General features: G+C 46.1%; 1 protein-coding gene across 1 annotated transcript; it reads right to left on the bottom strand.

Annotated features, from left to right (window-relative positions):
* Positions 1 to 3505: 3505 nt before the first annotated feature.
* Positions 3506 to 11741, bottom strand: LOC119448131 (beta-Ala-His dipeptidase-like). The gene is made up of 6 exons (XM_037711596.2): positions 11671 to 11741; positions 9867 to 10011; positions 8708 to 8807; positions 6766 to 6937; positions 4785 to 4870; positions 3506 to 3675 (listed from the first exon to the last, which is right to left on the bottom strand). Exons 1-6 carry the CDS (start codon positions 11739 to 11741, stop codon positions 3506 to 3508), a joined length of 744 nt encoding a protein of 247 aa, XP_037567524.2.
* Positions 11742 to 12909: the final 1168 nt, after the last annotated feature.

Below are 12909 nucleotides of genomic sequence, written 5' to 3'. Positions count from 1 at the left end.
GCCGTTGGCGCATGCGTTCGATATCTCGAGTTAGCTCGGCGTCTTGGTTAGCAGCATCCGCCCGCCATTGGCGCTTGCGTTCCATTAGAAACACAATTATGTAACCAATAATTGAGAAACGCTTCAATACAGCGTTGGGATTAACCCACTGCTAAACACCGGGGCCGCACGTTTCAACTTCGCTGGTTAACCATCTCCGTACTTGGGTGGATGATGGATGGATGGATGTAAAACTTTAATGAACGTCCTGAGGTACGCGATTCAGCGCGCAGCGGGCCGCTCTCACGTTGTGACAGTCAGGCCATGCCCGACCTCCGCATCGTGGGCCCTCGGGGCAGCCTTTGTCGACGGGGCATGGGACAGGCGAAATGGCAGTTGTCCTTATCTCTTTCTTGCTGCTTGGGCAGGTTGGTTTTTTCGCACCATATTTGCAAGTGGTGCCATTTCATTACGCCTGTTCCACCCCAGTGTTCCGTTTCTTTTTTGTTATTGAAGTGCTAGTATCGTGAAATGTCACGCAGAGTAATTCGCAGACGGCAGTTCTTGATGTTCTGAGCGCTGCCTTTTATTCGTTTATTGTTGTTATTGTGGGAGTGAGAAGTTGAGAGAAACCCAGAGCCTTCTAGCGTGCAGATTGAACAGTGCTCGAAGGACAGATTACAATTATTTCTAAATTCTCGCCAATTCAAGATGACCAAGACAAACTAGCTGATATAACTGAATTGAAAACACGCCGGATTCGTTAGAAATAAGTGTCCCGAACATAGAGGAAATGCGAACAGTAATAGATAATATCAAAGAACAACAGCAACGAGACCAAGATGTGATGTCCCTCGTTCTCGGGATATTAGAGGACCTTGAAAACCAGAAAAAGGTGTACTATTGATTAGAGGACTCAGCGGCCGGCGAGACTAGTGCTGAGGCTGAAGATTTGATTCTGCAATGGAGACAGAGTCTAGGTGCGCCGAGGGCTGATAGCTTCGTGTGAGCTGTTCTCTCGCCGCTTAGTTCGCATTGAAGCAAGAAGAGGCCACATGTATAGGTCAATTCGCTCGCTGCTGTAGCCACGCTTCCTCACGCCGGCGTTTCAACAGCGAGTTTCCGTGGTCATAGAGGGAGATGTGTTCATGTCTGTCTGTGTGTGCGTAGCACCATGGTTGTTATTTTAGTTAATAAGCGAATGTTTACACGTTTATACGGTCGATAAAGCTACTATCCTTACTTCGTATAACTGTCTACTAACTTGGTATCGCAATCGATGCTTAGCTTTTCTGGCGAAACTGCGACATTGTTAAAATTAGCCTAGCATCTCATTAGCTGCGTACAAACACAGCTCTAATTAAGCGGTGAAGTATAGGGACAAGCGTTGAGCTCACCTCCGCTGACCAGAAGCTTCGGGGGCTGCTACTCCAGAAGTATTATTTTAAAACTTCATTGGCCGATCCTTATACCAGTGCACGCTATGCGTAACTTGATCAATGACAGTGTATATAGGCCGTGTTTCTTCGGAGGAGCAACGGAATAAGAGTGGTGGAGCGGAGATATGGAAGAGTGGCGGGACGTAGAGAGACATCTTGACCGGAGTGGCCATAGTTCGCGTGTGTTCGAAGGACACGCTAGACGGCCCAACGCTTTCCACCATACTGCTTTGTTTGGAGGTGGCGTAGAGTAGAGTAGAGAGCTTTATTTCGCCACAAAAGTACATTTACGTACATGTACGTAAATATCGATGCATAATAATCGAATGACAAGATGCCATAATGATATGGCATTGCACTCACTTAAGTGTATAGCAGGTGGATCTGTGAGTTTTTCTTGGAAAACTTCCAATTTTGGGACGGTTGTACATAAGAGACCAAGAAAAAGTTTGCATAAATGGCTGGCGCCGTAAAAGGCAGGTGCCGAAAAAAATGCATTGTCGGCATTGTAGGTAGCCGGCGCTTGTCACCCTTCTTAAATTATTATTTGCACTACAATAGTCACCCAGGAAGTTTTGAGCGACAACAATGGAAGATTCTGCAAAGACGGTGCTTTTATATGAACTTCTATAGGCATGAATGAAAACCTGTTGAGTTACATTCTCACGTAACGCACGCTTCAAATGATTGTTACTAGCGATGTCTATTGGACGGCGATCAACCTGTGTTCTTGTATTTTTCGCAGTGCGTTTACACGAGTCATTGCATACAGAAACGATACTTATCTATATGTCCCGGACGGCGAGGCTAGCACAGTCTGATTAGCTTTAGTTTTTTCTTTGTTTTTCGTCACATTAAGCAGGGAGACAAATACGTAGAGTATTTTCTGATTGAAGCGCGACTTCGAAGGAGTTCACTCCTTTGTGGCATCGGACGCTTCCTGGCTGGACAAGCAACTTCAGGACGATGTTTTGGTGAAACTTCTTTATTTAAACCAGTTGCTCACAAGTGAAGTGAAAGCAAGGGAGGTGGAAGTTGTTGCTTCTTTGGTGCTGAGCCGTTCGACGCTTCACGGAAACCTGGCGGCTTCGTAGCAATAAGCAGCGAATATCTTGGCCTGTAAAGAAAAAGCAAGGTTCAACGCTGTGTTTGGGCTGCTCGGACGGTGTTCTAACAATACGCGGAGTGACACGGCGCGACACAGCACGTGATGCGACTGCAGAATAGTTGTTTGCAAACTACAGCACGTGGAGATGAAAACAGCGTAATCAGTAAAGCAGCGTAATCACTAGTGAAAAGCTGTTGCACATTACTTTCAGTATATGACCCTCGCAAATGCTCGCGTCCTGCCAGGGATAAAACCAATCAGCTGTTGACGCCAGTATTGTCCGTGTGTGTTCCTTTTGTAAGTGTGTACACTGTTTCGCATAAAGGACACGGGCGCAAGAAAGAACAATGGGACACACAAGGCGCAATGGGAAAACTGCGCCTTGTGTGTCCCATCGTTATTTCTTGTGTCCGTGGCCTTTAGGAGCAACACTGTACTTACTTTTGGCATACCGGCAGGCCCAAGTACATACATAGCTACCTTTGTGTTCCTTTGTTCTCTTCAAAGCACGGGCGTGTGGTCATAAGTGTTCTTTTTTTTTAAATTTTGGGACATTTCTTCTATGTTGCGCGCGGATGGGTCACCACAGCGTTCCGTCTGCTGTGGACATGCACCGGCCGAACCACAGTGCGAAAAATCTGTCTTGCTGGGCTTCAGAGCTCAGTCGTTATGTTGAACGACCGAATCCCTCCAAGAAGCAACCATGCTCACTGGAAAACCTATATTCGATAGCTTGCTGCTATACTTTTTAAGGAGTGAACCAATCAACGTAATCTAGGCCACTCACCGAAGCACCACGGGGCTAGCATTTTCTTAATGATTAATAAACGTTTTTTTTTCTCTTCTAAGATGAACCCGTACCAACTAGACCAACAACAAGTTCTTTGTACTCGTTTTTTTTGGTTGCCATAATTCTTTTATCAGAACATTTAACGTTCATTTAACTGCATTCAGAAAGCAGATTAAAGGAGGCCATCCCTCAGCTCACCCCTCGAACCAAGTCTTCGATGGGAATGTTCTCGTTGACGCAGTAGCCGCCGGCCGCACTGATGGGCATCTGGATCACGTTGAGGCTCGCTCTGTCGCACAGCGTAGATGCAACGGCTACGCTGGCACCACTGCGCATCAGGCCTGGTGCCGTGCCGTACACTGCAAAGGACAGGTGGTAACACAAGCGCACCATGCTCTTGATGCAGCCGCACTCGGAAGCACACACCCATGATTATTTGGCTTGCCTAGGACCACTAACGCTCTTATGATGCTTCATCAGTATCTCCGATGCTTTACTACTGTGACAGGAGTTAACGGCTACTTCACTTCGACTCGCTCACTCTATAATATATATATATATATATATATATATATATATATATATATATATATATATATATATATATAGGAAAGGAAACCGAGGGGCCTGATTGTTGTTAGTCAAATCATGAGAAGCCAACAAACAATGGCACGAAGAACAGCATAGGGGAAATTATTTGTAGTTGTTAATTGAAATAAAGAACTGATAAATGAATGGAATGAAAGCGCATGAAAAAAAAAAAAACAACTGGCCGCAGGCGAGATACAAACCCACGTCTTCGCATTACGCGTGTGATGCTCTTACCAATTGAGTTACCACGACACCGTTTTCCCATCCACTTTCTGGGGTATTAATTTCTCAACTAGAACCAACCCTGGTAGTGTTAGCCAGCGCCACCACTCACGACCATGGCAGTGGATTTAGAACATCCTGTCTACCGTAGGCGTTTTCGGGTGAAAGGCAACGGGTAAATAAAACCGCACATGCTTCCCGAGGGCATCAAAGCTGCCGGATTCGATATGTATATATAAACGTGTTGGAAATTGGCAATTTAACAAGAGCGCCGACTCTTCAATGCCTTACATGGTCATGCTAACGATGGTACAGCACGTTTGATCACAGAAGCGAAGTCTGCTGCAAGGGTTGCTGTTCAAAAACCCTTGCTGGACATTTCTTATCTGCAAGAGAAATGTCTGTTGGTCGCATTTGTAACGCCTATGTCGTGAGACTGCAATGATGCATAGCATATGATTAGAGATAGCGCAGAAATACGCGCAAAATAGAGGACAGGACGAGCGCTCCTCCTGACGCCTTTTGTCTTGTGCCCGTATTTTCTTTCCCGCGCACGTTATATTAATCATCAACGGTATCCATCTAGCCCCCTCACCCTGCTGTATACCACCCTGCAGGATACTACATACTTCGTCGCACTCGTGGTAACAAATACCTTGCTTGACGGCAGCTTGCGCGGCTCGGAAATTGGCGGTTCTTGGGTAAGTCGTCCACGGTTCGCAACTGGTTGTCATGGTGACTCTGAAAGAAAGAGAGAGGCACACTTCATATTTAGCCAGCAGACGGTGTTAGAGAGAGAGAGAAAAAAAATGTGGTTGATCCCTCTTATATAGGAATCGGTATAGAACACGAAAGTGAAACGTGTCTTCACAGAAGTAGTGTAATGTTTATTGCACATTGATATATAATGTCTATTGGTGTTTTGTGGCTAAAGCGCCCTTAGGCGTTGATGCACCCACGCTGACGCCTGGTGGCACGTCTCCTCCATCACGACTACCAACGTCGATGACCATGAGCAACCGTCGTGCATATGGAAGCTGCACTACGCTGCACACGCTAGCACAACGCGAAAGACGAAGCACGTAACTGACACACTGATACAACGCGCAAGACAAAGCACGTAACTGAATCGTCACCGAGTCAAATCAGCGCGTACAGCGCGTCGTATTTGCAGCCTCCGCGATCAACTTCAGAAACATTTTCAGAGCTAATTGCGGAGGCCACGCTCCGCTGTGCTGAGTACGGTGAACGCCACCTGGCGTTGGTAGTGCTTCTTGATGCCAGCGTCCCTTCGAATGCTGGCATCGAGGCGTCGTAGTGCTGAGACCACCGAAGCGTTCACTGTCGGTGCGCGTTAGTGTCATAATGCAGTACTTCTCTTTTCTGCTCGTAGGCGGCGGCACCGCCCCGAGCAAGAGCGCGGGTACACGGAGGAGTGTTAGATATATAAGGCGCGTCTGTGTAGCTCTCTGCAAATGCGTTTGTGGCGCAATGGGTTAAACGCTCGGCGGATCTATCGTCGCGGACCGAGAGGTCGTGGGTTCGATTTCCAAATTTTGCATGTTTGTGGAACTTTTTCTTCTGGTTTATTTCTTTGTATTATGTTCTATGACGTATTTCCGTGACGGAAATACGTCAGTGAAGTCTTGGTGGACCCCGGCATAAAACACTTTCGTGTTAAAAAGTTTCTTTCGCGCTTCTGCTTTCCTTCTCAGTTATACGAAACAACTCTAACAATAAAATGTTTTACTAACCCTCAGAATCCTCTGTGCCATTTTGGGACGATAAGGCTTAAAATTTAGATACGTGCCAGAGACGCCATCAACGCTCGATTAAGTATTTTTAACAGCACAGAAAGTTCTGGGGCGAGTTTGTGCGAACGCACGATCGGAATAAAGAAGACGACCGAACAAGCGTTTGTCCGCTCGTTCTTTTTCTGCTTTCGTTTCGTTTTTCTTGCGCCGTTAGACCGAGCATATTCTCAACAGATAACAGATAATCTTTCTCATCGTTTTTACCCAGCAACGAGATCTAAGCCAGTAAATTTGCCGTAGTAAAAAGTCTACATGGTTCTTGCTATAGCCGACTGTCATCATTCTTCTAAAGACTACTGCTACCAGTATATTGGGCAGCGACAGTATATATATATATATATATATATATATATATATATATATATATATATATATATGAATGCGACAGTATATAGCTTATCACCTTTCTTAGCGCACCACTGTGATTGTATGCGACAGCGTTTACGTGTGGAGCATCCTCCTTCGTTCTAAACAAGCCGGAGCCCGTTTCCGGCGAGTGCGTCTGGCCGGTGAGTGGAGCACACGACGACGGCGGCCGTCTCAATCTTCTCTCTCTCCCTCAGTGCGATATCCCAGCATTTACATGTCCCGCGAGAGACGACTTATTCATCTCGCACTAACCTCTTCTGGCGCATTAATGCGATTCCTAGCGCCGACGGTAATCGTCGTTTTCGTAAAGTCGATGCGCTAGAAATGTGATGCGATGCGCCACTTGTCGCAATCATGTAAACGCCGCTATCGAGCCTATTGGGTCGATATTGACCCTTATTGTGTTCTCCCCCTCTTGAAGCGTAGATGCGACACAAGTCGCGGCGCACTTACTTCAGTCTGTTAGGACTTTTGCGCTTGGCGAACTCGCTCTCCAGGTGCCTGGTGATGCACTCGCTCACTTTTTCGCTCCTCTGATATGGCACTGTGCGAACGGAGAACTTGCCGATCACGTGACCTGGAATCACCGCTTTCCCACCGGGACCGGAGTAAGCTCCCTGTATGCCTTAGAGACGGGGAGAAAGTGAAAGCAAGGTAATTTGATTAGAACAGTGGCTCGAGACGGGCTTCCAATTAAATCTGCGTCAAAGGTGACATAGCTGAAAGTAAACGTATGTACAAATCGCTATGAAGAATGGGATTGATAATGGGATGAATTCTACATAAAGGCTCTTCAAGACACTGTGAGCTCGAAGGCGATTGATCCGTGCATTTCGGCTGTAGCCTGTTGCCGTCACACGCGCGGTGCAACGAGGCAGTAAGGCACTAGAACAGTTAAGACAGTGCTCGGAAGACAATGCTACAGGAGGTGAAATAAGTTGACTGCGCATGACACGCAAGCGAGGCGACGAGGAGGAGTAGGCGTGCGGCTGCATGAAGCTTGCTTGCAGACGGATCGAATTCATGTCTCTCGTATATGGTCTGGTCGACAGCTTTTACTTTGGTCCCAGCCCGTCATAGTGGCGTAGTGGCTTTGCAGCTGCGCTGCTAAGCCTGAGGACGCGCATCGAATTCCGGCCGTGGCAGCCGCCTTTCGATGGCTGTGAAATGCGACAACACCCGTGTACCGTGCATTGCGTGCATGTTAAAGAACCCCAGATGGTCAACATTAATCAGGAGTCCCCCACTACGGCGTGCCTCATAATCATATCCTGGTTTTGGCACGTAAAACCACTGAATTTATTTTTTGAATTTTGGTTACGACATACGCAGGACCTTGTTGGCATTATGAAATGTGAAGGAGGCACCGGAAAAGTCGTCCGAGGAGAGCACGTGATGTTATTTTAATTATCAGAGGTGGTTTAAAAGCCCTTTAAGGTGGGCATTCGGGCTAAGTGGTGCTTATGGTGCCCATCAGGCAGCGTGTTTAAGGAGGACGTAGTAAAAAGAAGCACATCAAGCACTGACTTTCTACTTGCTTATTTTGAATGAGCGAACAAATTTATGAATGAGGAGACATACCTATTATTCTTCTTGCTGAAATACAGTTTACATGGTGCACAGAAAGACATTCTCGCTTTCAAAAATAAGAAAGGTAGTTGTATCGATGTACTGAAGCTGATCTGTTCTTGATCGAGGATCATAGCTATAGTGTGGCTGGTCATGTGGCTATGGCTAATCACTCGAATTGTGCAGGTAGATTTGCTTGAGGTTGGTAGATGCGCTTTCGTATTCCTTTTCCTTGGCAACGTGGATAGCTGGGCGAATTGGTTATTACTGACTCAACTTGTGGCATCGAGGCGACACAGGACAAGCACATAATTAACGCTCGTCCTGTGCGCTTCTCCCTTGCTGTTTATATCACCGCTTTTGTTGCAAACAGCGATTCGCATGATATGGAAAAATTGAACACAGCCGGCCTCCTGCTGACCACTGACCACCTCTGGCAAAGCTCAGTATAACTGTGCTGACTGTACAAATGCAGCCAACGGTCGGTTAAGAGCCGACTAAGCCAGAATGTGAATACTGTACTTACAGACTGCTTCGGATGCCCTTTAAGACGAGCAGCACGTCAGCCCCAATGAGCCCTATCTATCGCACTGACCAATGGTCAGCGTGCTTTGTTGTCTCGAGATAAGTAATACGAATGGGCTGTTTTAATGAAGGAAAATTGTTGGGTGCGTGGTGCTTTGTGCGCGGCTGTTATTAGCGCTCGCGCGTGCGCACGCGCTCCCACGCACGCACGCCCCCCCCCCCCCCCCCCCCTCCCAGCTCTCTTTCTCTCCCCAGTTTTTCTTGACCATTGTTGCAATCAGAATCGATTGATTTAGCTTACCATGAATGCTAAGGGATGGGCACTGCCAGATGCGCTTTAATGCCTCCACCTTGTCTTTTTCTGTCAGCTGAGGCACACCCAAATTCTCGCGAAAGGTCTCCTGGAAAGCAATGTTCGCGAGTGTACAATTTGATTGTCACGCAGAAACACTCATGACGTTATAAAAAGCATAATTTATTTTTTTTGTTACTTGACCGGATCTTAAGGAGCATGGGAGAATGTAATAAATAATGATGGCTGTACGGATCGTACTTTCTGACGGCCGCATTGTTATCGATGAATAATGTTAAATTTGCTGTAAAATGCGCTGCCATTATTGTAGCTTGCATAATGGCGAATAATGTTTGTAAATGTTAGAACAACGTGATACCATGCATATACTTTTTTATTTGAATAAATAAATAAAGATTGAGTTCTGGTAGCTCAATATTTGTTCGTAATAAAAATAACTACAAGAAAAAAAAGAACATTGATTGTGGTCGAAATACAATCAAAAGATTAGCACGACTGCAATCAATTTCCTCATAGAGAGAGCAGTGTTAGTAATTTCGGTTCAAATTAGTATTGCCTGCTTATCGTTGCGTTAGAGCAGATGTAAATTTAGAAAGCTAGGTGCTACGTGTACAAAATAATCATCAGGCTCATTATTACTTTGAAATCTTTCTTGGTAATTGTAACTCTTTTGTTGCTCTAATATTAGACGTTATTAGTCAATACTTGGCGGTTATAGTGGAGATAGAAAGGCCCAATTTGAACTGAGTGCTCCTGATTTTAATCACAGTGTCTAAACTTACTTTTATCTTGGATGATAACCCTAGAAAAATAATGTAATTTCAATTACTAGAGATGCTTTGAAACTATCTTACTTGATCACCTGCTGAGCGACTAGTCCCAGTGATACGCATTACTTTACGAGAAACCTTAACAACAGCAAAACATGCCGTCGCCACGCTAGCTAGAGCATAATAGATGCAACGGTGCGAAAAAGTCGAGAACACGAAAACACACAAAATGTGCATGTCAAGTGACACCGCGTTTGAACCACAAGTTGGCGCATGCAGCGTACATTCTGCGTGTCTTCATGTCCTCGACCCTGTCGTGCCGTTGCGTGGATTTCAAATATGTACGAACTAACCCGAGCATCAGTACATTGTCATACCAGGTCGAATCGGGCGTTTTCTAAAATCCGGTTCTCATCTTCCGTGATGTTGGCCAGTTCGTCGCAGAAGCCCGGCACTGAGACGCAGCCGTCGTCGTCAGTGAGAGAGTTGAGCAGACTGACCACGTCAAACATGCCTTCCAAGCTAAAGACAGGCAAGGGTGAGAGTAAGAACGAGATGGAAAGAGTGTTACGGGAATGGCAGTGCGAGGCATTACACTTTAGTTGAGCGCTAGCGCCGATAATTTTGGCGATATGTTTCAAATTCAGACATTTCTCTCCCTGCAGAAAGACAGAAGCAGGCCGTGATAACAGCAGCACCTTCAGTCTTTCTGGTGCACACAATCACACGGACAAAAGAACGAAATTCGAACGCACGCAGAAACCATACAAAGTTGACTGTCTCATTAAGCTTCTTGTTTTTCGACTATCTTTGACCGCCTCTCGCCACCATCGAGCTACGCACATTTCGATCCGTTTCGACGTTCGATCCCAGCCGCGGTGATCGTGTTTGGAGGGGTGCAAGTTAAATTGGAAGAATATTAGAAGTCCCTCACTACGGCGTGCCTCATGTCAAATCGGCGTTCTGGCACGTAATACATTAGAATTTAATTTCATATTTGACTAAAGCAGCTTAACGTGCTGCGTCTCTCCTCGTTCATATATATAGGGCCACTCCAGTTGGGGCCGCCTGTGCAGTCTTGCACTAAGTGCCAACTCAGAGCGCAAGTGTAAACACGCACCACTGAAGCGCTTCTCTTCTGCCGCGACCGAGCTCGGCTGTGCATCCACCGCGGCGGAGTTCACGCCATCACTGCCCCAATTAATCGATTGGCGCTGCGTCCTATACACGCGTCCTCCTCACCTACACCTCACACCTCTCACAGCCTCCTTTTCACACTTCCTATCTATTAGATCCCGTCGCCTCGTTCCCTTCTCCGTTTTCCACTTCAGCCACCGCAGCATCAAAAGTGGTCTTGCTAGCTCCACAAATAAATTAAATTTTAGGGTTTTACGTGCAAAGCCGCGATCTGGTTATGAGGCACGTCGTAGCCTTGAATTCTACGAGGTGCACCCAAATAGAAGTGCAGGAGGGTTTTTGCCTTTCGTCCCCATCGAAATGCGGCCGCCGCGATCGGGACCAAACCCGCGACCGGCATCGAACCCGTAACCTCGAGCTGAGCAGCGCAACACCATTGTCACGGGGCTTCCACGGCGGGTGATACAGATAATACTTCGCTTTTAATATTAACTGGCAGAGTTTCCAGTGGATGAGAATACCTTATTTGAGGGCCCTAGATGATTTTTTTTTCTATCTGTATGCCAAAGTCTCCACAGACACGCGTGTTTTTGCGAAGTGAAGCCGCCACGTCCAGGAAGATTAAAAATTTCCAGGAATTCGACAATGAGAATTTGAAGTTACTTCGTGTCATGGTTAATCACCGCTTGTTATGCGGCTTCTGGTTCAACGAAAAAAAAAACAACTTCAGCACATTGAAACCCAAATACTATCGAACGTTACGAAGTCTAACCTACTAAAGTTGTGCAGACGCCCGTCTTCATGCAAAAGAGGAGCGCAGAAGCGTTGTGGAAGAAAGGAAACCAAGACAGGAAAGCATCCTCTTCCTGGCTTGGTTCTGTCTTCGTTAGCCGGCCTGTTTAGGCCGTAAACGCACTTATCTCGTCGCCTGTCAACTATTTCTAGGCTGCACATTCTCTCAAGTAAGCTGAAGGCTTTGACAATGCATCTTACACGTACATTTAGATGAATCAGACTACTTTTATCGCCGTCTATAGCACTCACATTGTTCCTCCGTACACGCCAGAGTGCAGGTCTTGACCGGCACATGTCACGTCGACTTGGAAGTAGCACATGCCCCTGATAGAGATGTCAAAGAAGAATGTCGCGCACAGGCTCAAAGAGGACGTTGCGTTCATCCATTGATACGGCTGGCACACAGATATATCTTGACACCACAGTTACCATTTTAGAGGCGCTTGTAACGGTTTCAACAAACATTTGAAAAGGTGGTGGGGCACTGGTTAATCTCAAGCGGATATTATGTCATATAATCGTACCGGGCTCTTGAAAAAAAAAAGAGAAAGTTCTGACACGAGCACATTTTTATCTTTTCCCGCCGACCGCTTTTCACCCGCCTAATCACTGCTTCAATGTTATCACTCGGCTCAAGACGCACCTGCAAACATCGGAGCTTTGCTGAACGTTGTCACCATTCCTATAGGGAAAGAACTTTGTCTAATCAGATTGCAGGCTTGAAGCGAAAAGTGGTTTTCCCTCAGATCTGATTTCAATGACCGATGACTGTGCTCGCCGGAATCGTTTTGCTTTGAGTGTAACTTCTTTTTCTGGGCGAAAGTTCGCTCTATGAAACGTGAAATTCGTGACTCACGGTTTTTCTACTGCCTGGTTCTTCGCCGTCACTACAACCCGACAATATACACCTGCGAATAGTGATAGCTGATGTGCGATGATGACGAATAACATGCTGTCAGAGGTTGGTGATAGTAGCGTAAAGTTAATGTACGATTTTATGACATTGTTATCCGGATCGAAAATGAGTACTATCGACCAAAAAGTTCACAGACCACAGGATCTCAAAAAAAAAAAAACGCTACATATCCGAGCAGCCTTTAAAAGTAGCCAGTAAAACCGTACATCACAATGTTGTTCACATATACCATTAGAGGCTGGAAATGGGAATACCAGGCTGCGTTTTGAGGCTGCGAAAATATTCAGCTTTTTGTCAAGTCCCTTGGTCTGCAAACATTTTTGGTCGTTAACACGTTGGTAAATAAAGGCTACGATCATCATGAAGGTGCGCGAAAACGGAGAAGGTAATGGAGAAAAGAACGCTACGCATTTACGCAGATTTTTCGGTAATCATCGATTACCACCTAAGTCAGCTTTACAATTTTCTGCATTTCGTAAAGGAAAGGTTAGCGAAAGGTACTTATGTCTGCACCGGTGACACGCATAAAACAACCAAGATGTCGTACCTTAGCCGAAGGAAAGACGGTTTTA

Source organism: Dermacentor silvarum, chromosome 4 (genome assembly GCF_013339745.2).
Source record: "Dermacentor silvarum isolate Dsil-2018 chromosome 4, BIME_Dsil_1.4, whole genome shotgun sequence".
In the NCBI taxonomy this organism is placed as follows: domain Eukaryota; kingdom Metazoa; phylum Arthropoda; class Arachnida; order Ixodida; family Ixodidae; genus Dermacentor; species Dermacentor silvarum.
The sequence above is the reverse complement of the archived record's forward strand: the minus strand, read 5'-3'. Positions and strand labels throughout refer to the sequence as shown.